Consider the following 27,400-nt stretch of genomic DNA (forward strand, 5'->3'; position numbering starts at 1 on the left):
GGCCTGTTCGCTCACCAGGACATCATGTACCTGTGGCAGGGGAGGAGAAGGGGGACAGGGCAGGGTGGGCTGAGGACTGGAGGGCCTTGGGAGCCGCTCTCAGGCAGGCCCTTCCCTGCAGACTGATGCAGCCTTACTGTACGACGCCGTCCATATCGTGTCCGTGTGCTACCAGCGGGCACCACAGATGACCGTGAACTCCCTGCAGTGCCATCGGCACAAGGCCTGGCGCTTTGGCGGCCGCTTCATGAACTTCATCAAGGAGGTGAGTGCCCCACAGCCTCCACCAGGGTTGTCTCCCCGGGGCTGTGGGCCCTGCAGAGCAGCAGAGTGGTCTGGGAGTCAGGAAGGATTGATTCTCATCCATGTGACCTCAGGCAAGTTGCCTCATGTCTCTGAGCCTCAGTTTCCCGTGTGAAAATGGGCTCCATAGGACCAAACTTATGGCATGATTGAGGGGCATACATCTTGGGCACGTGGTAAGTGCTCAGCAGCTGGTCAGCATTGCCAGCAAGATGCAGCGTGGGCTTGAAAGTACAACAAATGAGGGTGTTTGCTTCCTCGCTGTATGACCTTGGGCGAGCTGGAGAGCCTTGCTGAGCCTCAGTCACCTCATCTGTGAAATGGGTATATGAAGCATAACCTACCTCGTGGGCACGTGAGATGAAGTTAGACATTGCGTGGAAAGTGCTTAGTGCAGGAGGAGGGTCAATACATAATAATCAGCCCCACAAACTCATCTTCACATCGTGGGCCCACTGACCAACTTCCCAGCCAGCACCCCCACTGGGACCCACCTCTCCTGGTACCAGCTCTCCTGTGGAAAACCCCATCAATGGAGCTGACTCTAGAGAAACCAGAGAATATGGAAACTGTCCTGCTGCCTAGACCGTGGAACACACAGTGCCTACTTTTATTTCAAAGGCTTCTCCATCTGCCACTGTCCTTGTAAGCTTTGGATGGCAGGGCTTATTGTCCCCATTTTATGGATGGGGGAAATTAAGGCCTGAACTTGCATCCTGGCTCTATTACAACTAGCTGTGTGACTTTGGGTGAGCTGATTAACTCTTTGATCTTCAGTATGGTATAGTGAGTGCCTGCCTGAAGGCGGTGTTGGGAAGACAGTGAAAAACTATGTGCAAAGCACCTAACCCAGGACCTGGCCAGAGTCAAATCCCAGCAGATGATAGACAAAGAAAATTGGGGAGTATGAGATCTAGGCAGAGTCATCCCGGGCCAGAGGGAGTGACCATGTCCAAGGCAACACCAAGGGCAGTGGGGGAAGCCCTCTAGAAGGACTCCGGATAGAAAGGACAAATGAGCTCTCTGTAACAATCACAGCGGGCGGGAAATGAAGCCGGCTGCCTTCTTAGGAGCACACTCATTTATTCAATCCCACTTTGTGACTGGCAGTTGGGTTCCAGGCTCCTAGCTATGCCCTGGGGGCCCAACAGAGCTAAAACAGACTCACCTGTGCACACGCAGATCCTGGAGAGGGAGGCATCAGGTCACAGCACTAAAGGAGAGAATCCCATATGTAAATAAAGGCAGCTCTACGAGAGCAAACAGCATAGAAACTTCCCACCTTGGATGGGGGTCGAGGGAGGGCAGCTTCCCCTGACGTCCCAAGTTCACCATTGCTGCTTCCAGATGAGGCCAAGTACAGCTCCTCTCACACAGTAGAGCAATAAATGTGGATAAGATACAGGCTTTAGGGCACCACACATGTGCCTTTGGATCTCGTCTCTACCTCTTCCCAGCTGTGTGGCTTCAGACAAATTATGGGACATCTCTGAGTCAGTTTCCACACCCGGCAAACTCCACCTCACAGTTATTGTGAGGGATCAATTCAGTGCCTGGCTGTAGTTCCTTCACACCTAGAAGGGACTCCAGTCCCGGATGTTTTGGTATAGGAGGGCCTGATGATCCCTTCTCATCCAGCTTCCCATCCCTCAAAACTGCACAGGACATCCCACTGTCCAATGCCCTGAGCAGGGCCCTGGCCGGGCAATCATCAGCTTGCTCTCAGGGAACTCTGAGACCTGGCTTCCGGCCCCCTGTACCCCCTTCCTCAGCAGGCCTCCAGCTGAGCAGCCACTGTGTGAGGCCACTGTGAGGGTGTCGGTGTCCCAGGTCACACCTCGATCCTATTGCTCCTCTGGCTCAATCGGGAAATTTGGGAGCCTTAGGAGCCAGACAAAAGTGACTTGGAAGCTTCACCACTTTTTAACTGGATAACCTTGGATAAGCTACTGAAGCTTTCTGTGCCTCAGTGTCCTCCTCTGTCCAGTGGAGATAACAATAGCACCTTATCATCAGGTTGTTCTGAGGATTGGTGAGTTTTGGCACGTGTGTCGCACTAGGGACAGCGCCTGGCTCGTAGCAGGTGCTGAACAGGTTGGCTGCCATCACTGTTACTTCCACTATCGCTACTGTTATCACTGTGCCTTCCTGTTTGCTAATGGGTTTCCACTACCAGGTCTCCAGGCCACATTGTTTCAGGGACACCCACCCTGTTTACACTTCGCCCCTCAACCCTTGGAAATTTTGAGGCTCAGCCGTGAGTCCCTGAGGGGAGCAGATTCACCACTGCCCACCATAGAAAGAGGAGCTCCATTCTCCTTCCCAGGCCCAACGAGTGACCCTCACTGCTCACACTCCCTCACAGAACCCTTTCAGAAACATTTATCCTATCTCCATTTTATATCCATGGACATGGCTAAGGCCCAGAATAGCCCCGTGGTACCTGTGGTCCCAACCGAACCTCAGATGCCTGCCCGAGCCCAGCACAGTCCTCCGTCAGACCATTTCCAACTTGCCCGTCTCCCCATCTGATTGCATGACAGTAAATCACTTTAAAGACTTGGCATTTCCGAGAGGAGCTGGAAAATACCAGGCCGGAGTTCAGAGCGTGTGAAGCATCTTTCATTTAGCAAGTCCTGAGCGGTGGCTAGAGGGGGCGGGCAGCGCAGGAAATGTCACGGGGAGGAGCTGCCTGCACTCCCTGGCCTGCCCTGCCCACCCGCCCACAGACAGGCCGTGCACCTGCTGGCATTTAATACCTCTGTAGCTGACAGGCAGGAAGGCTTCCCTCACAGTGCAGGTTTGAAGGCACCTGCTGTGATTTCCCCTGGGGGCCAAGAGATAGCCTGAGGGCGTGAGGCCAACAGAGGAGAGAAGGCGGAGGGACTGGGGAGCCAGCCTGAGGGAAGCTGAGTTTCCCTGTGAAGTCATAAACAGTGGCTTTTACCTTCTCTGATGCATCTTTTAATCTCTGTTCCCGACCCCTCGGTCCCCAGCTCCCTAGGCACCATGTAAGCTTCCCCGACTCCACCTTAGGTGCCTCGACCCCAGGACTTTCAGCACTGCTACTGCAACGAATCTGTCTTGTCCCACCCAATACTTGAGACCTGCATCATTCAGTCCCTCTTTGAGCCTCAGTGTCCACATCTGCAAAATGGGGGCAATGCTGATGCCCACCTGGCAGGGTCACAGTGAGGACTGAATGCGCTCATGTGGGGAAGGATAATAGCCCTCTGTGACCAGCTTTCTACTGGAGCCTTGGGCCGGGGCCCAAGTGACTGGTCCTCCCTTCCCAGCCAAGGGCCAGCCCTAATCTAAGGGAGCTGCACAGATGGAAGCCACGAAGGAGAAATAATAGCCTCTGTCACATCCTTGTGATTGTGTATGCAGGCACTGTGCTCAGCGCTCTATATGCCTTTTTATACCTGTGAAGTAGGTAATTTCTCTCTTCCTGAAGCTCAGAGTGGTTGCTTTGTTTGTGCAGAGCCCACTTTCTAACCACTTTGGTTTTATAGCCTCCCTCTCCTCCAAAGCACGGCCCCACTGCCTGAGTTTGCATATGCACATTTACCCAACTACCCATTTACCTGTAAAAGTACCTTAGAGCTGCCCATGTGCTTGGAGATGTCTAAGGGTTTTCATTTGGGATTTGTCAATAAAACTCCAGGGAACTGTGGACCCATGACCTTGTGGGTTGAACTGTGAGTGTATGCATGGGTGCTGGGGGCATTCCGCAGGGAGAGGCTGTGGAGCCCGATTCAGAATCTGCAAGGGAGCATGGCTCGGAGTGGTTAGGAACCCAATGCGGCAAAGCAAGGACTGGGAGCCAGGCTCCCACTACTCAGACCTTCCATTGCCCCGTGCCTCTTCTCCGGATACCCTCCCTCCCCTACCCTCTCTCTGGCCCAATCTGGCTTTGTGAGCTCCCAGATTTTCTCCCCTCCTCTTGCTCCCAAGTGCACATTTGTTCCCAAGGACTCCAGGATGTGTGGGCCTTGTTCTTGCCCCTGACACAGAAAGCTCGGGTATTTAACTGTGCACCAGCTGCCGTCCTAAGTTCCTGGAGGAGGGAAACAGGTCCAGACCGAGGGGTCCTGGGATCACGGGTTCTAGTTTGGCTCTGCCTCTTGTTCACTCTGTGAGCTTGGGCGACCCATGGCCCCCTTGAGGTCTGCTTCCTCGTCTGTAAAGTGGGAACCATGATCCTTGTGTGGCCACCTCCCACGGCTGCTGTGGAGGTTGCACGGCATGAACAGTGTGAAAGGACCACGTAGACTCAGTGCTCTCAGCCCGCAGGAAAGATGTTATCTAGAATCAAGTTAGCAAGCTTTCTCTGTAAAGGGGCTCATAGAAAATAGTTTAGATTTTACAGGCCACAGTCTCTGCTGCAAATAGTCAACTCCATAGTTGCAGCACACAAGTAATATATAAACACGGGGGGCATGGCTGTGAGCTAATAAACCATTTACAGAAGCAGCCAAGGGCCAGGTTGACCCGCTAGCCATAGGACGCCAACCCCTGATGTAGAAGATGGAGCTTTTCCCACTTTAGGTCTGCCCCAACCTCTGCCTGCCTCTCTCTGTGTTAATGATGCTAATGACGATACAAAAATGACAAAAAAGCTACCATTTATCCAGTGTTCATCTTGTGCCGGGACCGTTCTCAGTATTTTATATGACTTATCTCATTTCACCCTTATAGCATTTGGTAAGATGGACACAATGATTAGTTCCATTGCACAGATGAGGAAACTGGGGCAGACGGGTAAAATGAAATACCCAAGGTCGCACGGCTAATTGTGGTTGGACCCAGCATTCAGACCCCAGAGTTCTTAACCACAGCACACATGGGGCTGGAGCTGGGAGGTAGGGGGGTGATTTCAGTCTCCCCTGCCTTTCGGGGGGCTATGCCAAACGTCTGGTTCTACAGCCAAGGCCAGCTTGGCCCTTTGGCTTTTCTGCTTCTTGGCAGGCCTCACCTGCCCTACTCTGCCCGCCTGCCTCCCTACCCATCTCCCAGGATCTGACATGGGCTCCCCCTTCCCATGACTTCAGGGCGGGGGCTCATTTGAGCGCATCCAAGATCGATGTTGTACACGAGAAGGTGCAAATGTAAAGCTGGCTAAAGAGCATAATAGAATTTATGGAAATCGCTGGCTCACACCGCAGCCCGAGCAATGATGGAGGTGATTATTAATTAATCATGGTCTTGGGGGAACAGTATCAGTGCAAGGAGTAATTAAAATGAAGCATTGTACAGTTGTACCGAATGATGATTTATGAGCCCGAGGAATTGCCGCTCTGCCCTCTCCCCTCCGCAGGCTCAATGGGAAGGATTAACTGGACGAATTGTTTTCAACAAAACTAGTGGCTTGCGGACGGATTTTGATCTGGACATCATCAGCCTGAAAGAGGATGGCCTGGAGAAGGTGCGTGGTCTCAGGAGAGGGAGGGCAGGCGGAGGAGCAGGGGCTTCTTAAATCTCCTAGGGCAGACCTCAGTCAGAGGCCCAGAGGCAAGGGGCAAGACACAGTCCAGCTGCCCCTCAGGGATTGACTTGGTCCAGTGTAGCCTGTAGCTCTTGGGGGCCCATCAGAGAACAAGAAGGCCTGGTTGGACTGGAGGGTACAGAAGCCAGTGGCCTGGCTGCAGCAGACACCCACACTGTCACTCTGTGAGTAAGGGTCATTGGGGATGCCTAACCTGGGAAGCATAACAAAGGCCCATGGGGTGGATGGACAGTCTCTGAGTCCCTGCAGGGCTGTCATGGAGCAGAAGGACAGACATGTTCTTGGGTAAAAATTTAAGAATACAAAAAACATAAAACCTTTCTATCCAGAGAGTGTCTCCCCTGTGAGTAGTGAGCTCACTGTCACTGGAGACATTTAAGCAAAGATAGAGCAGTTGCTTGTCTGGGAGACTGAAGGTGATTCTTTCCCTTGGAAAGAGGTTGAAGCACGTGGATTCTGAGCTCCTTCGCTCTGGGCTTCTAAGGCCTCTGCGATTCCAGAGAGTTTGGACCAGGAAAGCGGGCCTGCCTGGGGCTGGGGCCTCCCATCTGGCTAACATAGAGATGTTTTAATGAGGCCAATCCCAGTCCCTGGGAACCTTCAGCATATTCTGTCAATGTCAGGCTGCTGGGCCAAGAAGGGAGATTTAATACGAGCCCTCAATTCACAGCATCCCCTGGGACCTGGATTCTGGGGGCTCAGCCACACTCTGTCCCCAGCAAGTGGGTCCCTGGGAGCCACAAGGGCACCTCCCCAACCCTGCAAGTTGCTGTGTATGAAATGTAGTGAGCAAAAGCCAGCAGAGTGGAGGGGCCACTTTGGATGCCTCTGGGGCTCAAGACCCTGATTTCGGTCCTCTCCACCCCGGCAGTGCCCTGGTTCAAGCCTTTTACGTGGATTATTTTAACATGCCGCCCTGGTTCTTGAGCCCTCCAGCCATCCAGAGTGTACACACAGATGAGGCTTCCCCAAGCACAGCTCTGCCCTGCTCTGAAACTGCCCATGGCTCCCTAGTGCCAAGTCATTAAACTTCAGCTCTCCAAGAAATGCACCAACTGACCTTTCTGGGCCTCGTTTCCACATTTCCCTGAAACATACCCCATGGCCCCGTCATGCTCCCTCCCTCCTGGACCTCCAGGCCATTGCCCACACAATTGCCCTGGTTGCAGGATGTGACCTCTGTCCCTCAGGCAAAGGCTGGCTCTGCCTAGCTCAATGCTGTCCTCCTTGTACCTGTAGCCACAGTTATTCCAGTCTCTCCCGACTTTCCCACCTACTCATGGGAGCTACTGTGCAAGGGAGGAGGTGGCTGGGGAAGCCTCCCTATTACTCTGTAATTATTTCACACCATATATAGCATCAGTCCCTTAATAACAGGGGCTGTGGCCTCCCCTCCTAAGATCACAGGGGCCAGTTTGCTCAACCCTACACAAACTCTATGAGTTCTCATCAAGCGATCTTCCAGCTTCTATTTAAGCTCCTGCAGTGATGGAGAGCACCCTTCCTCCTCTGGCAGTGCTAGAGTGAATGCAGTATTCACTCAAGTAGCTGTCCCACTTTTGCTCTCTCAGCTACCCATCTCTAGGGATAACCTAAAATTCTAGGGAGGGCAATTAGGTGGCACATATGCGACTACTTCCCACCCTGTGCCATAAAAGGCATCAATAATCCGTCATTTGAGTACTCTTTCCATCTGAGCCCACCTGCAACATCCTTCTCCAAACAGCCCTCCAGGCAGCTGGTTCAAATTGGCCATAGCTAATACTCAAGAAAAACTCTATTATCCCTGGGCAGAGGTTAGCCTGCCAGAGGCACTCACCAGAGGCACTGGGTCACAGCCACCCGGACTGTGAGCACAGAGCCTCCACAGGCTGAGTGCTCCTCAGTCCTAACTGGCCTCACATCTCCATAGCACCTGGTATCTAACAGAGCATGCAGTTGGAGCTCAAGTGAGGGTCTGTGCTCTTCATGTGGCCTCTGAACAGATGTTTGCCAAGCACCTCCTGCACCCAGGTGCTCTGCTAGGCACGCTCAAAGTGAGCTTGGCTCTGAGCTCAGCCCACTTAAGAGAAGAGCCTCTTCGATGCCATCTACCACTTTCCTCTCCTCAAGGCCCTGGGTGGTCTATGTAGGCAGGGATCCCGCCCTGAGAGGATGCTGAGCTCCCAAACACAGCTACTCTGCCTCTCATATTATCACTTGTTTGCTAAGCCGGGTCATAGCTGATCCAGCCAGCTCCAACCGGTGGCTTTGGGAGGATTAAGGCAGAATTACCCAAGCATAATTACATGTCTCTCTGCTATCTGCTCTGCGCAGCTATCTTAATGGGATGTTTGCATTTAGCCTCTCTGTTTAATTGATTAAGTGTCCTGAGTAGCCCCGCCAACTGGGCCAAGGACAGAGTGGGCATGCAGAAGCCTTCCTTGAGTGAGAGGAGCTGAGACCAGGCAGAGCTGGCCAGAGTTAGGTCAAAAAGGATCTTCAAGAGGCCCAGGGCTTTAGGATGATTTCTAAACTTGACCTTTCCTTCTCTACCTCTAGCCTCAGGCCCGATATCCACAAGGACGCTGTAGAGAGAGAGATTATTCCACCTTGGTCTGTGTGTCTGCCAGTTTTAAATGTAAAACCACAAAGCAAACTGCCTTTAAACCCAGCAGCATTTCCCAGTGAGGTCCATCCCCTCCTTGTGCTGCCACCCCAAAACAGCCACAAAGACTGTGTCCCAGGGCAAGACCTGGCACTGACCATAGACCCCTGATTCCCTCCAGCCCCTGACTGGCATCTGCTCAGCCCTGACACCCCTGGGGCTGCCTTCGCATTTGCTGTCTCTCTCTGCATTTTCCCCTTCAGCTGTGATGGGCTTGCCAGCGAGGGAGGTGGCAGAATTCAGAGATTCGACACCTTGGGACCCTCGTCAGGAGAGGAGGGAGAGCTGCAGGGATGTTGTCCAGAATGGTTACAACTGGAAACACAATGGCAGTGGTGATGATGATGATGATCATGACAATGAGGCTCATGATGAATGGGAATGAGATGAAGGTCTTGTCCATATGGAGGAAGATGGGTAGACCAAGGACTCGGCACTCTGTTTTCTGTCTGTGTCCATCCAGGTTGGGGTGTGGAGTCCTGCCGATGGGCTCAACATCACTGAGGTTGCCAAAGGCCGAGGCCCTAATGTCACCGACTCTCTGACGAACAGATCACTCATTGTCACCACAGTGCTGGTAAGAGCCTGCAGCCCCTGCAGGAAGGACTGTCCGACCTGGGGGTGGGGTGGCCGTTTGGGCTGGAGAGTCCCCTCTATCCCCTCCACCCAGAAGATGGAGGCTGCAGGTAGGTGGAGACTTTTAGAGTCAGCAGGAAGCTCTCAGAGAGCAGCTGGAGTGCAGCAGCACTGCTCACTGCCACAGGCGGAAGCCGCTGCGTTTTTGCGTCTCACTCCCACTCACTCCCCAAGTCCTTGATGTCTGAGTAGGAACCACGCTGGATGGTGGAATTAAGGGGGTTTGACTGCCCATTGCAACCTGAGTGAAGATCCGCCTCTCCCACCCCAGTTCCCAGGCAAAAGCCTTTCCCACAAGTCACCCCAGCTGTGGTGGGTGCTGTGGCCACGCCTCGAGAGCCCAGCAGGTGCTGGGAGCCTGTACACATGCCGCATTCTGTAGTGGCCCTTCCGAGAGCCATCAGCCACTGCCACACCCCCTGCCTGGAATCACACCCCATCTTCTCTCTATTCCCCAACTGAATAGCACCGCCTTCTCCTGACCCATTTCAAACCAGGAAGCAACTCTGGGGGCCTCCCATGGGCTCTCTGCACCTTTGAGCTCACGCATGGGCAGGAGGACAGACCCAGGCTGCTGGCCTCCTTGTGCTGCCAGTGCTGTGCCCACTCCACCTGTGCCTGTCCCTCCTGGAAGGCCTCAGAGGTGTCCAGAGACTCAGGACAGATCCTCTCAGGGACACAGCCCTGCTTTTGGGGGCTCAAGCCGAGCCATCTTGGGGAGAGGCAGCCCAGTCACAGCCTGGTGAATTATGACTGAAGACCCTTTGAGGACAATGCTAGCTCTAGTCAGCTCCGACTCATAATAAAGCAAATATATTTATAAGGACCATATGCTGGGGTCATTCCTCTACATAAAAGGGAGTTCAACCCGTTTTGGATATAGTGAGGCTGCCTTGGAGCAGAACCCAGGACAGGCTGGTCACCCTATACCTGGCCCCTTCCACGGTGCTCAGATGGGGCTTGTTCTCACCCATGTGCCCTCAGAGGCAGCTGAACCAGGCCCCACTGGGTGGCCCTACCTGGGATGATTCACCGTATATGTGCTTGGTGGCTGGGTGGCAGATGTCATGGAACAGGAAGGGAAGCAATGGGGAAAAAACCATTCTTCCAGGTAGCCCAGTGAGTGGCAGATACCAGGCATCCTGTCGGCATCCAGAGATAAATGTTAGCCTGTGAGTCTCACCATCGGCCGTCGGGGTTAGGATGATTGAGAGAATCTGAGCTAAAGATGATGGAGATCTCATGGTGGCTCCAGACAAGCTGCCCACAGAGCCTGAAGAGGTGGTCTCAGGGGACACCTGTCCCCCTCTTTGGGGCAAGACCCCTACTATCTTCTTCCCTAAAACCACACCTCCTGCTGGCCTTTATTGATCAACTTTTTGTTAACTAAACAAATATAAAAATCAGTCTGCTAAAACCAATAAGCAAAAATATCTCAAGAGGAACAGGGTTAAAAAAAAAAAAAAAACCTGTGATGTAAAAATGTAAAGGATGAAAATAAACAAATAACAAGAGCAAAGGGATTAGGGTGAAGACTAATGTGCAATTAAAGGGATATTGATGTGGATAAAAATAGAAAAGATAAAGGAGGGTTAAAAAGAGAACAAAATAAAAAGGTTAAAAGGAAAATAATAAAGAGGAAATGAAGATAAGGAATGAGATAAAAAGGAAAGATAGTAAGAAAGATGAAAAATTAAATAACTTATGGCTCTGACTAGACAAGGTAAAAAATGTAACACCCAAATGTCAAAAAGCAAAAGGATAAAAGTGTGACAAAGCTAAAATATAAAAGGGTAAAAATAAAATAATAAAAAGGTGCTAAAAGATTAAAAGCAGAGCTGCATAAAATGTGAGATATAAATAAAACACTTTTCACAAGGCAAGATTAAAAAAAGGTGAAACTAGGATGATTTAAGAGATTAGGAAGAGAGATGATTAAATGAGCTAAGGTGAGTCAGTCACAAAACAATACTCTGAACAGTAAGAGGCAAGCTAAAGATAATATACCAAAAGGATACAAAATATAAGCACCTTGAAAGATCATGGGGTTAAATTTTATTAAAATGGTAGCAGCCTGATTTCAAGGGCATAAAACCCTTCTGCAGGGGCACAGCGGATTTTTGCTACATAAGCAGAGGCAGAATCCAGGAGACACCCCATGCTCTCGACCTGTGAGTGCTTACAGCTTCTCTGTCAATACTTGCAGCTTCTTGCAAAGATCCCTGACCTGCTGTGCTCGCTGAATCCCCAGAGGTTGCATTCCCAGTATCCTGCTGGTTCCTAGGTAGCCCAGGGCTAGGAAAGGAGAGAAACCCTCTTGGCTCATAGCCTGGTCACAGCTCCATCTGTCCCACAGCCTCTCAGCTGCAAGGCGTCTGGGCAGATACAACCCCAGAGATCTTTGGGACATGCAGTGCCACCAGGACATTAGGAAAGAACAGTTTGATGATCAAAAGCACAGACCTTTGGGGTGGAGTCCTGGCTTTGATGTTGATTTGCCATATTACCCTAAGAAATTGCTTACCCGCCCTGTGCCTCAGTTTCTCCACCTGAAAAAGGGAGGTGTTAATAATTGTACCTACTTCATAGAGTTCAGAGCATGAATGATTAAGTGGCACAGAGTGCGGTCTAAGTGACAGCTGCTATTGTTATTCATTATTATTGATTACAAATCCAGTCCCCAGTGAGCTCAGCTTGAATACAGCATGCTGAGTGAGAGATCTTGAGAAAACCTCCACTTCTGTCCACAGGCAGAGCCCTGAACTTCACCAAAGACCCTGCCCATGGCCACAGAGGTGATCTCTAGCACAGGCTGTTCCGTTACAAACTTAATTTGCATTTGAGTGTTTTCCAGGTTCATGGCCATTCCCTGGCTCACCATAGTCCCCCACTCTGCCCCCCAGCCCTCCCTATTTGTTTACACTGGGCTGCTTCTTATAGTTGTGTTTCTCAGCTGGCCATTGGAGGCATTAGGGTTTGCAGCCTCATGGGTCCCTCATAGTCCTAGTCTCCTACTGAGATATAGAACTCCAGATCAACCACCACCTCACCTTCTACCTTGGCCACGGTCTCAGCTCCTGAAGCAGATATCCCACCGCCTATGGATGGGGCCACTGACCATCTTAACCCCATCATGTAGTATCAAATACTCACATGGCCTGGGGGTGACTGATGATTCAGCTCTCTCCATCCCCACTGCCCAGAGATCACTGGAGGGTGAGGTGTGCTTCCCACTATGGGGCAGTGAGAGAAGCCTACTGTTTCCTGGAGGCAGGGGAATGGAGGGAATGACTTCTGGAGTACCCCTGATGGAGATAGAGGATGTGACACAGTCTTTACATGGGCTTCCAAGAAAGTCTGTCTAGCCAGAAGTGTCCTTGGAGTCTCCTGAGGAGAGATGCTCACTCCCATGCAAGGACTGGCCTAGGACCCCCTGAAACTAGAGCTGCTCCAGATGCTCCAGAGAATGTTCCCAAAAGGCTCTGCATGGTCTGCATGTCTTGGAGCCCTAGGGGATGCTCTCAGGCTTGGGCTCTTTGGGACAGCTAAAAGGTGACAGGGAGTGGCCCAGCCCCAGCCACTGTGGCTGAAAATCCAACCCCATGCTTCACAGCCTGAATGTAGGGCCAGCACCTCCTGCTGAGAGCACAGCCCCAGCCTGTCTGGGAGGATGTTGTCAGGGCAACAGTGCTTTGAGTGACAGGCAGGTCCCAAGGTACCAGTACACAACATCAAACTGCTCTGCCTCTAGGGAACAGGGCCTGGATCCAAGACCCCTGATAAGGGTGAGTTTCTCCTCCCCTTTCTTTCCCAGGAATCTGGTGTGGCAGAAAGCAGCAGCTCTGTGTGAGCTGCCACGAAACCTACCTGCTATTCTCCCCTCTCCTAAACCCCCAGCGTTAGGTGCTAAAGATGCCTTACCCTGGACAGACAGATGGACAGAGCCCTGGCACTGCCCTTTCTGGCCCCTCAGAGCCACTGGCAGCCTTCCCCATTCCTGAGATGGAAACAGCAGCAGCAGGAGACTGGATGCCTGCCCTCCCCCGCCCTCTCACCGCCCGGCCCCAGCCTCTGTTCTGGTTCCGCTCTTCCACGAGCTCATGAAAAATTCATCTGCCCAAACCTCAGCTCACACACTGAGAAAACACACCAGGCCCACACTTGGGGGCCCAGCTTTTGAAGGTTCAAGACTCGTTTGGCTGCCGATGTGAGCCACGGTGTGGGCATGCATGCAGGTGTGTGGGTGGGTGTAGGACCAGCTACACACGGGTATCTGGATACTCAGTGATGGGTGAATTTGTGCCGTGTGCACATCGTGACCCACATAGGCTCAACTGCCTGCCAGGCAAGCCCAACACTCAGCACCCAGCAGCAGGAGAGGGGAAAAAGCTGGGGCTAGAGTGTTGGCTGGGAGAACTATCCCAGGCTGGGAACCATTCTAGGCCCCTCCTGCTGGGAGAACAGGACTCCTGATACTGTGTGCTGGTTCTAACTGGTTGAAGCCAAGGCCTCAGGTCCAAGGTCCTTGGCCTCTGTGTCTGAGAAGGGCTAGGCAGACAGGACATCTGAAAATGTGGTGCATTTGTGCCAAGGACATTGTATATACTTGTGTGTGCATGTGTGGCTATGGGCTGATATTACCTGTCAGAAAGGAGCTTCAGAACCCAGATATCAGGTAGCTAATCCCTGGATCCTTCCCGAATTGGGGATAACCCCCAAGACTCCCTCTTCCAACTCCATGGACCCTGTCACTGGGAGAGGCTTAGCGCTAGGCCTGGCTTGCACGCTGGGGTAAGTGATCGGAGAGAAACCGGACCAAGAGCCCTGACGACGGAAAGTCAGAAACGGTTATTTTTCTGGACCCCTGTTTTCCGTGACTTGTTGAAGAGAAATATTACCCCTGTTCCTATGGCTGTTCTCCCAGAGCAATAGGAGAGCGTGAAGTTATGAAATTGAGGGCACCTTCACTGAGCAATCGATTAGCAGCCGAGAGAGCTTGTGAATTGGCTGTCTGGACATTTCCAGTAATAAATTGTGAAATAGTCCATGAATAAGTAGTTGGCGGAGTTCAGAATTACCCCCTAGGAAATGTTGCAGGTCTAGAGACACATTACTAAGGCGAGCACCATTTTAATGCTCTGGGCTTTGGCTGTTAAATATGTATGCCATCCGCAAAGCACTTCCCGAAATTAATGGCATTTTACAGCTGCTCTGAAGGCAGCGTATTTATATGGAGATGTATAGATTCTGGGGCTGTGGTGGCTTCACAAATGAAGTGCTAATTTTAGAGGATCAGGCCAGGGAGGGGCGTGAAGACAGGGTCAGGAAGTGAGCTATCTCAGGGACCTTTCCTGAAATGGTTTTCCACTATCAGCCATGAGTTTTAACCTTTGATGACATTGGGCGTGGCCTCTAGGCTGCAAAGGTCACTGCAGTAATCCGCCAAATAGCATACAAGAAAAAGATAAGGATGATCATGATTAATAATAATAATAATATTGGCAGCTAACAGTTGCCAGGCACTATTCTGAGTGCTTTTCGTAGACTGACTCATTTTATCCTCACAACAACCTTGTAAGGCAGGTTCTATTATTTTCCCCATTTTACAGAAGGAGGTAAATTTTGCCTAGGATTCTGTGTGTGGTTGGTGGATCCTCTGGGAAAGATGGTACCTTCTCTCTAATCCTTTCCATCAGCTAAAGTCAGGGCCACCAGGTGTAGTGGTGCAACTTGTCCATTGCACAAGAGCATCAACCAAAAGACCCTGCTCGCCAGGCCCCATGCCAGGGTGCAGGAGCATTGCCCAGAGATGAATTTGCATGAAGGCAGTGCATGGACCAGCCAATGTCCTCCTTCCTCCAGCCTCAGCACTTTTCCCAGGCCCCACGTGGACTCTTCTCCAACCTTGTTGAGCTGCCTGCTTGGTTGGAAGGCGAGTGAGAGAGGCACTGAGATTAAGCATGGCGCCTAGCCAAGGGTCCAGCTTCCTACCCAGTTAGACTCGGAATCCCTGGATAGTCGGGAATCCCTTGGGGATTCAGAGACCACCCCACCCCCACCAGTTCTTTCCCTGAAGCATCCCAAGGGTCTGTTGAAAAGCTCCAGTGGATCAAGCATGGGGCAGGATGGGATCTAGAGAAGTAGCACTGCTGGGAGAGAGGGCCGAAGGCTCAAGCCTGCCCCCACAGCGGGAGCCCAGCAGGAGGCTACTGGTGAGCATCTGCTCCTAGGACCTCTGACGAGGGTCTTCACCGGGTCTTCCACTGCCCATCCCACCCAGGGGCTCATGAGGCCAAGGGAATGGCCCCGTCAGTTGAGTGAAGGATGAGGCACCTCCATAGTTAAGCATGTGTCTTAATCTGGGCATGCGGACATGAGCTTCCTGGTTTCCTGCATTCTGTCAGCTAACCATGGTCACACAGCCACTGAAGACTTGAGACATTCTGTCACGTTGGGGTGCTGAGGCAGGTCTGGGGACGTTTGGCTGACAGAAAGAGGCCTAGGAGCTATAGGCAGGAACAGGGCAGGGGGGCGAAGGAAGGAGGCTCAGGCGAGTCAGAAGAAGACTAGAGTTTTCCAGGAACAGGCTCTGGGATGGCAGCCCTTTACCTGATTTGGGGATCTGGAAAAGCAGATTAACTCCGGAAGGTCTGACCCCAGGGAACAGACAGGAGAGCCAAGCCAGACAGAGGTGCAGCTGACTGGGAAGGATTGGAACTGGATCCCATCACTGTAGTTCAGTTCCTGTGTGATTTTGGGCAACTTACTGACCTTCTCTGAGCCTGAATTTCCTCATCTATCACATAGGGACAGTGTTACTATCTTGCAAGCTAGTGAGGCTTAAGTCAAACAGTCTGGGACAAAGAGTTTAAATCAGTGCCTGGTGCAGAGTAGGAACTCAATTGTGTTGAATTTTCTGGGAGTTCAGCGCATCCATCATGGACACGGGATGGGGCTTTGTGAGTGAAGCCAGATAGACGGTGCCAGCAGAAACATGGACTTGTGTGTTGACCTGGATTTGGACTTGCTGCATCAAAGCCCACAGTTCCTCACACTGCATATCTCGACTGGAGGAAGTGGATCGCCTCTCTCCACTGGCTCTTCTGCCTCTTCTCCCAGTTATTCTTTGCAGGGTTGCCAGGGGTTTGTTTCTAAATGAGAAATCAGACAAAGTCATGCTCTGTTCAAATCCGGTCCCAGGCTCCCCATCACCCAGAAAGAAAGAAGCCTGTGGCAGGTGGAGGGGGTGGATGGTGGGGGGTCTGGCATGGGACAGGCATCTCTGACCCATAAGCACCTTCTTGGGGATCACCTGCCCCTGAGGGAGGAGCACCATGGGCCTCAGGCACAGAACTCGCACTCTGGGGTCACACTAACCTGAATTCAGATCTTCTCTCGTGCCGGCTAGGGGTGCTTGCACAAGTCACATATCCTCATGAACTTCACTTTCTGCATCTATAAAATGGGATTATTCATACCCACCCCACAGGGCTGACATTAAGGTGAAATGAGGCGATACCAGCTCCTGTCTGCTGAGCTCTGCTGGACTCTGTGCTAGGCCCCCCGTGGGCATAAACTCATTTGCTAATTGACCAGTGCCCGGCACAGCCACCTACCGATGAGCTTTCCCTGTTACCAGTAATCACTCCCCTGGGATCCTAACACAGGGGACTGAGGAGGGTCTTGGAAAGAGAGAACGGCATCCAGGAGCATGTAAATCTAATCTTTTAAATTGGAGTTGGAAGAGAAGTTAGAGCAGACGGCTTTCTGAAGGGCTTTTTACAGCAGCATCTTCAGACTTGAGTGGACATCAGAATTCCCTGGAGGGCTTCTGAAAACACAGATCGCTGGGTTTTCCCCAGAGTTTCCGGTTCAGTTAGGTCTGGGGTGGGGCCTGAGAATGTGCATTTCTAACAAGTTCCCAGGTGATGCTGATGCTGCAGGTGCAGGGACCACACGCTGAGCCTCTATTACTAGTGCAGCAAAGAGACCATGGGCCTTGGGATGGGTCTCCAGTTCAAAGCCCTGCTCCACCGCTCACTAGCTCTGTAACCACTGGGCCGTTAAATCAGTAAGTGCCTACTGAGCTCCCGCCCTGTACCAGGTAGCCATTCATGAGGCCCCCAGCTGGCTCTCAGGACATGTGCTTTCCCGCTCCTGACTTCACGGGCCCTTTGTCTAAGCCACTCCAAGGGGTTTATAAAAACATGAGCAGAGGTCCTAGCCCTGACTCTCCAGTGCAAGCCTGCCTCCGCCCTAGCTGCTCAGTCTTCATCATACCCTGCCCATCTGTCTCTGCAGGAGGAGCCCTTCGTCATGTTTCGGAAATCAGACAGGACGCTATACGGGAATGACCGGTTTGAGGGCTACTGCATCGACCTGCTAAAGGAGCTGGCCCACATCCTTGGTTTCTCCTATGAGATCCGGCTGGTGGAGGACGGCAAGTACGGGGCACAGGATGACAAGGGCCAGTGGAACGGCATGGTCAAGGAGCTCATCGACCACGTAAGCATGGATGGGAGCATGGGAGGGCTCAGGACCCTGGGGAGACTTGGCCTAGCACTGTCTGCACCACAGGGCTGGGCAGCCTGGCAGAGGAAGGCCCTGGGGACAGGAGTGATGGAGATGAATGCTGCAACCTTGAGGACTGGGGGGCCTCAGCTGAAGGAAGTGCACCTCAGCTCTCATGGGCTGCCTTGCTCATACTCCCAACGCCATTCTCTTCCGTACACACACAGATGCACTGGCCTCCATCTGATTCAGAGCCGGCCCCACTGGCATCTTTGATGAACTTGCTCTGGAGGAGGCCTGTGGCTTCTTGGTATCTTCTGCTCCTTTAAAAACCACCAGAGGATGCCCCAGCTATGGGGCAAGGCACCCACATGAGACACTTCACCAAATTCTTGGACACAGAGAGAAACCCGTCACTGCATTGAGTAACTCTGGGTCTAGTGGGAGTCCAGGAAGCTGAGAGCTGGGAAGAAGGAATGAGCAGGGCCTGGCTGGAAGCACCAGGGAGTCAGCCTCTTCCTCTTCCTGGGATCAGGAGAGGACTGAGGACAGCTGGGAGCCCAAGCAGGCAGGTGAGGGGGTGGGGGGTGTACCTGGGCTTCTTGAGACATTGGGAGGAAGAGGGAGAAGCCACAGGCTGGAGACACCACCACAAGGGAGGAATCAGGAGGCCCTGGGCTCGAGTCCCGGTTCTTCCTCATTAGCTTTGTGAACAAGGGCAAGTCACCCAACCTCTCTGAGCAGTTTCTCCATCTGTAAATTGGGCATGTTGACACCCCTTCCTCACGCGATTTTTGTCATAGTGGCACAAGACTGGGCCTAGAGTAAGTTCAGTAAGAGGGTCCCTGGTAAGATGCTGTGAGCAAACACATCATAGTTCTCAGACGCCCAGGCTGTGGCCCAGCAGGTCTGGGTTCAAGCCTCAGTTTTGTTGTGTGACCGGGTAAGTTCATCAATCTCACTAAGGCTCAATTTCTTTATTTCTAAAATAGGGAGTAATTGTTGCTGTTGTTAGAGACAGAATCACCCAAGGTGGAGTGCAGTGGTGCCATCACAGCTCACTGTAGCCTCAAACTCCTGGGCTCAAGTGAGCCACCTGCCTTAGTCTCCTGAGTAGCTGGGACTACAGGCACAAGGCACTCCACCTGGCTAATTTTTTTTTTTTTTTTTTTTTTTTTTTTTTTGTGTGTGTGTGGAGAACAGGGTCTCACTTTGTTGTCCAGACTGTTCTCAAACTCCTAGATTCAAGTAATCCTCCTGCCTTGGCCTCCCAAAGTGCTGAGATTACAGGCATGAGCCACCATGCCCTGCCTAAAATAGGAGTCATTAGCAACTACCGTAGCTCCTGTGGTTGTTGGGGGAATTAAATAAGGCACCATTTCCACAGGCTTACCTGGCACACAATAAACATGACCTGCCTTCCAGCTCAGGGCCCTCAACTTGACTGAAGCATTTTCTATCAAGGAGCTGCTGCTGAATTCAAGGACCTGATCCACACTGGACCCCTTAGATTCCTTCTCTCATTTATCCTTATAAAAGCCCAGTGAGGTAGGTACTGTTATTAACACCCATTTTACAGATAGGGAGACTGAGGCAGAGAGAGATGAAGTGGTGGAGCCAGAATTTGGAGCCTCCCTGCCTTGTAGCCCTGTGTTCCAGCTTCTGCAAAGAACCATCCTGACCCCAGGGGCCAGGACAGAGGGAGGTTCATGCAGAGACCTTTGCAACCCACAGAGTACCAGCCAAAGGTTTTTATGACTTCACCTCTCCAGGATGGGAGCAGGCAGCATCGGGGACTTCGGTTAAGCCCCCTTGCCTCGGTCTGAGGGGAGCTGCCTACAGAGACCTTGGAGGTCGCAAGTGGAGAGGGAGGCTGGAGCTCAAGGCATGAAGGCTGGAGCCTGGCCCAGTGGAGTCACTTCCTAGTCCCCAGCAAATTGGGCTCCTGTGGAAGTCTAATAGGAGACTCAAATGGTCAAGAGCATGAACTCGAGCCGGGTTTGATTCAAACTCTTCCACTTGCTAGCTGTGCATTCCTGGACAAGTTTCTTAACCTCTCTGTGCCTCAGTTTCTGCATCTGTAAAAGGGAAATGATATTAATAGGACCTACGTCATAAGACTGTTAGGAGGACTAAGTTAACATAGTGTATTACATGTCATCACCATGTCCGTATTTACTATTATTATTTTTATTTTTATCCTTACAACTATTCCTTGGAGGCTGGGGAGGGGCTTCAGGAAGTCCCCTTATCTCTCTGAGCTGCACTTTCCTAACCTGACAGTGGGAATAATAATACCTGCTCCACATGAGCAATACAGCTTGTTGTGAGCCTCAAAGGAGACAACTGGTGGGGAAGCAGCTTCTAGATTGTAGAATTCAATATAAACGGAAAGGAGTGGTATTGTCACCGTTATTAGTAATAACTATAATTATTATGGAAATTAGTCAGCAGGCCCCAGAGGCATCTCCATCTTATCCACTCCCCTGCGTTTATGAGTGGGGCTTGGAGTCTGGGGCTCCGGGTAGGCTCTGAGGCTGTCATCTGCAGAGGCAAGCTGGGCAGGGGAGAAGGAAGATCACGTGGAAGGTGGAGGCTGGGTGCGGAGGTGAGCGGGGCTGGGCCACCCTCACCACTCACAACATCTCCAGTGGCCCCACAGCTTTGAAGAGCTGTTTGCAAGGGAATGTGATCAGAGAAGCCCAGCATCAGCCTGACCTCCCTAAGCTGACCCTCAGCTGGGAAAAGGAGGGAGTGTCGTCCACGGCCTCGGAGCAGCCAGGCGGTGCTTTGGGAAGCCCAGTATTCATCAGGGTTACAGGCCTGGCGAGACATGCAGGGGACCTTGTTAAGCCCAATTCCCTACAATTGATGAGCCTATTAATCCTAGCTTGGTGCCATTTTTAATAACATCATAACCATTTATTAGTGTCGTCAGATAATTAGTCTTCTCACTAGCCCATAGAAAGCATGTAAAGGCTTGGCAATATTATTACTTCTTATTAGGGATCTGAATGTGGGCGTAAAGATGATGAATGCCCACCTTTGTAAGTGTCCGCCCCCCGGGGCCCATTTGGAGGCCCTGGGTGGAGCCTCTGACCAACAGGACTTAAAAAGCCCTTCCCAGATACTCCCTGCTCGCCTCTGTCCCATGCCACATGGTCTTCCAAGGGTTCCAGAGGAAGATGGGGTGGCTAGAGGATGCATCGCCTTCTGCTGACACACTCGCCTGCCGCAAGTCACCTTGAACTATAGGGGCAACAATAAACACGATCAGACAGAGCAGTGATTATACCCTCCATCCCCCATCTCTCTTCCAAATTTCCCTCTCTCTATATTTACTGCCTACTTGTCTGTTTCCTCTTTCAAAAATCTTCTACTCACATCCGTGCCTTAAATTATTCCCATGTGTTTTGATGACTCTGGAATCTAACCGAAATGGGTTCAAATTCTGAGTCTAGCACATTTCAGCTGACAGTGGGAAAGTTATTCCATTTCTCCGGCCTCCATTTCCGTGTCTACAAAATGGGGATAACAAAAGAGCCTCCTGCCTGGCATTGGTAGGAAGATTTAATGAGATATGGCACCAAAATGCTTCGCCAAGTTCCCGGTGCTCAGTAAATGCTCAGTACACAGAAGCTGTCCCTCTCATCACTGTTCCTTCCAGGGACAGCCTCCCTGTCTAAAGTATGTCCATGATTAAATGTGATGGTGGTGAGAGGGTGGCCCCTCAGCCGTGGTCATCCTGCCAGGCCACAGTAGTCCAGGACCTAGACCTTACCCCCACTGGATCCAAACAGGGAGCCTCGAGGAGCTGACTCACATTGATCAGACACACAGGGAACTGAGGCACCACCAAGGTGCCACCTTCTTACTTTACTTGGGGCATTGGCCTTTTCTGACACTGGGAGTCCCCATCTGCCATCCAGAGCTTCTGTGTCCTGGCACCAGGTGCCCAGGAGCCCACTTGGGGAGTGCAGAGGCAGAACCCCAAGAGTGGAGAGCCTGGAGCCAAGAGGAGAGCTGCTGCTGGAGAAGGGGGAAAGAGGTAGGCATTGAAGAGTCTCGGGTGCTGAATCGAGGAACTGGACTTTAATCCCGAGGGCTATGGAGAATCTGAACCCACTGAAGTGGAGCCAGGGGGTGACATCGACTTGGCACTTGAGGAAGGTCACTCTGCTGCTGTGCCAAACCTGAGCCAGTATGGAGGCCATCGCTGGGACCCAAACAGGGCGAGTGCTGCTCTAGGAAAGGAGGGAAGTAGATGCACAGCTAGCAGACAAGCAGGAGAACTGATGAGGCTGGCGATTGGTTGGATGGAGGAGGTAGGGGAAAGCGAGGAGTTGCGGACAGGGCATGGAATTCTACTCTGGACAGTTAAGGAGGTGATGGTGTCCTGCTCACATCAAAAGCCCCCTGGAGAAATTGAGGATTTGGGAAACATAGTGAGGTCCATTTGGGATGTGTTGGGATTGGGGTCCCTGTAGATGGTGGCCCTGTGGCTGGGCACTTGGAGGAAGGAGCAGGGCTGGAGGCTGAGCTCTAGGAGTCATCAGCACATCCTGCAGGGAGCCTGGGAGGTGGAGACGACAGCTGCTCAGGGAGAGCAGAGATGAGGACCTGGGGTGGGACCCTGAATGGCACAGATGAAAGGGTGGAAGCCACAGGATGCCTGGGCTGGCAAGGCTGGAGGGGAAGGAAGAGAATCAGGAGAGCATGGGGTGAAGGAGGCCCAAGGAGGAGAGGCTACTAGAAAGGGGGGCGAGGGTCAGTGGCCGCAAGGAGGTCAAGGGAAATGAGGAATGAGCATCCACGAGTTGGCACAAGCGTGACCTCCTGGGGGTACAAGGTCAGCCCCAGCAGGGTCCTTGAGTGCTCCTATTCTCAAATTTCACCCTCGGAGACCCAGAATTCTGTCCTGGCTGCTCTCCCAGCCCCCGGCATCAGAGCAAGAGGGAGGCTAACAGGGATGCATAAAAGCTCTGCAGGCCACGGGAAATTGATTCTTTTCTCTCTAAGTTGTCACATCTCACTGCAGTATGGATGGCCAGATAAGAAGTTTTCCCTGCCTCATAGATGGGGCTGGACCAAGATGAAGTATGGAACACAATGGAGACAAAGAGTCATCACTGGTAGCCTTAGCATATTGTATACTTTCCTATGGAGAAGTTGCACCGCCCACACATCCGCTCTGCTTCCCAGTAACACTGAGTGCAGACCAGGGAGGGTGGCACAGCTAGAAGTGCCAATTTCCCTGTGTGACTCTTCTTACTGACGGGGAGCACTTGATGGGCTAAACTTGGCTGCTGCCCCAACACCTGGCATGGGCTGGACACACACAGAGCAGCCTCGCTGAATGAGGGACACGTGGGTGAACACATGGACTTGCATGCTTTGCCCAGAGGCATGGTTGTTGTGGGGTCGTGACTAGCTGGCTTCCCAGCCATGGTGTGTGAGAGGAGGGCCTTATGTCAAGGCCATGACCCCAGTGCCCACCATGTCCACCATCTTCCAACCAGAAGCAGATCTGAGTTCTGGCCCACATGCATGGGTGTCAGGAGGAGCCTCATACCCTTGTTTGTGTGGCCAGGAAATGCTCTGCCCAAGCTACCTCCTTTGGGCTGGGCCAGCACAATTGCAAGTAAAGCATGCTGGGAGCTCCCCCAGGGCAAGTCAGAATCCTGGAGGGGACAGGGCAGTTGAGGGCAGGGGAAACTGCAAAGCTGGACTCTTGTTGGAGCAGCCAGGTTGCCCAGAGCAATGACTGTGGAGCCCTGGGGGAGCTCGGGATGTCTCCAGGGTCTGTCTGGGGAGACCAGGGAAGCAGGTGAGGGGTGCAGGAGGGACTTGGGGCCCCATCGAGAGTCACTGCAGAACTGTCAGCTCCAGAATTCAGTGAGCAGAGACCAGCCTGGGGAAAGGCTTGGAAAGAGCCTGGCAGGGGTCCAGGTCCGGACAAACAGGTGTAAGAGAGCAAGAGGGCTTGAGGGATGAAGGGAGTATTGGGGGAAACTGAGGTCAGAAGGAGCAGCTGAAACATGCAAGCTCCCCTGCTGAGGATCATTCCTTCCTTCATCAACTGCACGAAAGTTTATTGAGCAATGTCTCAGCCTGGGAGCCTGCAGAGCAGAGCCTGAGGCAGGGGATTATGCCATTACTCAATTAGGGGTTGTGATGCCAGGGAAAGAATGAGGGCCAAGGGCAAGGGATGTGGAGCAGGAAGGAGGAAGGCAACACAAGGATGTGTTATTGAGCTGGTTGCCATAGAGGGTGACTAATGTCTCAGTCTGTGAGTCTGCACCCTGGAAAAACTTTACAAAGTGTGTCTCAGGACCATCTCTTGGGGTAAGCAGAGAAAGGGAAAACAGGTTTATCCACCAGCTCCTGACTCCCATGCATTCTGGGTTTGGCATGGTGGCCATGGGAACCAATTGGGATCTTGCAGCGGTGTCTATGAGAAACCACAGGGCTGGAGGCCAGAGGTGGCCAGTTGGGCAGGCATTGAGATGCTGTCAGATTGGACCCGCATGAGGTTGGCCAGAGCCAGAGGATCTGAAAGGCTGCCTGAGAGGGGTCTGAGCCCAGACCCAACTGATAATGTGCCAGACCCAGAGCAGTGACTAGGGAGTGAGGGTGACCCAGGCAGACATGGTCCTTACCCTCCGGGGGCAAACAATGAATCAGACAAGTGATATTTCATTAAGATTTTGATCAGTGCTGCAACGGGAAAGATAGAGGGCTTTGGGAGTGTACCCCGAGGAAAAGGCCTCAAGCTTCCCTGAGGAAGTGACTATTAGGCTGCTACCTGAAGAATGAGGAAGAGATGTCCCAGGCAGGTCTAAGACACATGTCTGGGTGGATGGCAGAGGCTGCTGAAGTCTCCACCTGGTCAGGGCCTGGCTGGAGATGCAGCTGAGTGCGTGGAGTCCCGGAGCACTGGCAGGACTGTGCTAGGGCTAGCCCTGGACAGACAGCACCCTTGTGGACATGCAGGGGGTGGGGACAGGATTCTTTTGGAGATGGCGATAGAGATTGTGATGCATCCTTTGGAGTGTGCCCTGAAGCAGGGAAATTCCACTGAGCCTTCCTAAGAAATAGGCACAGGCTGGTCCCCGTGGGGACTCAGGAACCAGGCAGTTCTCTCAGGCTTGGGAGAGGCACACCCATCCTTTCTCACTGTCAGACATCCATCAGCTCAGGAGGCCTGTGCGCCAACCACAGAGACATGACCCACTGGTTGATACTTACGAATTTTCTAGCACCTGTTCCCCATCTATTTAAATATATGTGGGCTTTTCATGGTGCTGTTTTCCAAGGTTATCGATGGCCACAGTGCCAAGTGTTAAGACTGACAGCTAGCTGGCAGGTCATCCACAGATATTCTCTCTGACTTGTTATCCCCCCACCCCTGCTCCCCTTTCCCTGCCCCCACCAACTGCAGGATGGCACTCCTGAGACAGCGCTTGCTGGGGGATCTCTTTTAAACCTCCAGTGCTCCCAGTGACTGATTTATTCATTTCTGCAATAAATCTATCAAGTCAGGCCCCATGCTAGCAGCCGTGGACACAGCAGTGAACAAAACAGGCAGGATCCCTTCCCTGATCCTCAAGATCCTACATTCTAGTGGAAGAAATGGGCAATTATCTATGAACATAGGAATAGATATAAATATTCAATGAGAGCAAGTGTTCTGGGCTGGGTGGAAGAGCTTCCCTGGTTCCCAGACTGGGGGCCTGGGCTGACAGGTCCTGTAGATCAGAGAGCAGTGGGGAGTCACTGTGACCCATCCCAGGAAACTTTGGGGGAAGATCTTGGAGACTCGAGAGGTCAGGGCTAGCCATGCCCTGTTGCCTTCACCAGCAGCAGTCAGGGGAAGCCAGGAAGGGCATCTGGTTATGCAGCAGAAACTGGTGACGAGGGTTGGGTGAAGGAGGACATGGATTTGGGAAGCTGTCCCCCAACCCCAGTTATGGCCGTGGCACTATGAACTCTGGTTTCCCAGCCTCCAGGTGGGTTGGCAGGTGTGACGGGAAGATCTGTTATCAAAGACATGCTACCATTGCCCCCGCTGTGTCTCATCTTCCTCCCAACTAGGAACTAGACCTTGGTTCTGGCCTGCATGTGTTGGCCCCAGCCTCTGTCTGCAATGCCAGGGATGGTTCCGCCCAATCCCACTGCCCCAGCCTGGAGCAGGGCTCTTTGGAGCTGGACATGCTGGGAGCTCACCTGGGGGCAGGGGAAAGAGATGGGCTCCAAAGGTGGAGCCCAGCCCTCCCCCGACCAGCCAGGTTGCCCAGGGCAGTGACTGGAGAGCTCTGTGGAGCTGAGGATTCACCAGGACCTCTCTGAGGTGGGAATGAGGGCAGGTGAGGGCTATCGGTGCTAGGGTCCACTGACAGGTCAGAAGGAAGAGGGGTAGCAACGTTCAGGTGGGTTCATCCGGGGCCAGGGCACAAGCAGCAGGCTCTAAACTCTGGAGAGAGGCAGGCAGGGGACAGGATCAGGTGAACTGGTGAGAGTTAGTGCAGGAGACCCGACGCCAGAGCTCAGCCCATTAGGCTGGGGTAAGGGGTAAGCAGGACTCTTGGGGGTATTTTGATGCTCATTCTTCCAGCAAAATTTGATTGAGCCCCTACATTGTTCCAGGCTTTGCGTTAATCCCTACAGACACATCAGTGAGTGAAACAAGCTCACTCCCCACGCTCCTGGGCTGTATATCCTGGCAGAGGAGCTGGGCGTCCCACAGTGACTTACAAATAAAAATTCCATAGTGATAAAGACACAGAGGAGCAGTGCGGGGGCTATGGGAGTGTGTAACCAGGACCTAGCCTTGGGGGCAGGGGGGCCCACTGCCTTCAGCTCCGTTGGGCTGTGCTAGGTCAGGCCCTGCCCTGTCTGGGCTAATACAACTGTCAGGGTATGAGGTGTGGGGAGAGAACTTGACTGAAGGGACACGGAGTCCATGGTGCCTCCAACCTGGGGACCCCTATGGGGTCTATGAAGCAGGGAAGACCTGCCCATCCTTCCCAAAGGACAGAGGCATAGGGATGGAGCTTGCTGGGCCTCAGAAATTGGGCTGTCCTCTCAGGCCCAGGAAGGGTACACACATCTTTCCTCACTGTTAGGCAGTGAGGCTGCTGTCAGCTCAGGAAGCTGGTGAATGAATCACAGGTACTAGTAGTTGACCCATCGGTTGACACTTATGAATGGGCTAGCACCTGTTTCCCCTCTGTTCAAATTTGTGGACCCTTCAGGGTGTTGGTTTGTCAGGTTCATGTCCAAGGCCCTTCAGGGACACAGTGTTTTCTTAAGCTTGGAGGCTGTGGCTCAGCAGCAGACACCGTCTGTGACTTGCTTTATCCTCTTGTAAACGGCCATGTGCTCTGTCAGCTGACCCAGAGGACACGCTCGCTGGGTGCCTCATCTAAACCAGCAACATCCTACTCATTCATTCCCAGAGTCTCTATGAAAGGCCTACTATGTGCCAGACACTGTGCCAGCCATGGGGCACACAACAGTGAAAAGGTGACAGGCTCCGGCCTCACTCTCCTGAGCTCATGGTCTGAGGGGGTGGAAACACCCAGAGCATTGGCCAGTGCCTCTGAAATCACAACTGTGATCAGTGCTGGGAGCGACAAGTGCCTGGTGCGATGAGAGCAGTCGCCAGGGAGTTCTGATTTCCTCTGAGGCTTGTGTCTGTGGAAGTGATGATTGGGCTGAGATCTGAAGCAGAAGTCGGCATTCACTAGACAAAGAGTTTGGGGAGGAAGAGGTTCCAGGTGGAGAACAGTTCA

At 52.5% G+C, this 27,400-nt stretch overlaps 1 protein-coding gene across 1 annotated transcript in view; it reads left to right on the top strand.

Moving 5' to 3' along the window:
* Positions 1-27,400, top strand: part of GRIK3 (glutamate ionotropic receptor kainate type subunit 3) — a 238,572-nt gene that overhangs the window by 174,755 nt on the left and 36,417 nt on the right. The window contains exons 7-10 of the mRNA XM_019015481.4: positions 122-265; positions 5,624-5,731; positions 8,923-9,036; positions 17,397-17,600. Coding sequence (XP_018871026.1) covers positions 122-265; positions 5,624-5,731; positions 8,923-9,036; positions 17,397-17,600 — 570 coding nt within the window. The remainder of the gene's footprint in view (positions 1-121; positions 266-5,623; positions 5,732-8,922; positions 9,037-17,396; positions 17,601-27,400) is intronic.

Source organism: Gorilla gorilla, chromosome 1, assembly GCF_029281585.2.
Source record: "Gorilla gorilla gorilla isolate KB3781 chromosome 1, NHGRI_mGorGor1-v2.1_pri, whole genome shotgun sequence".
In the NCBI taxonomy this organism is placed as follows: domain Eukaryota; kingdom Metazoa; phylum Chordata; class Mammalia; order Primates; family Hominidae; genus Gorilla; species Gorilla gorilla.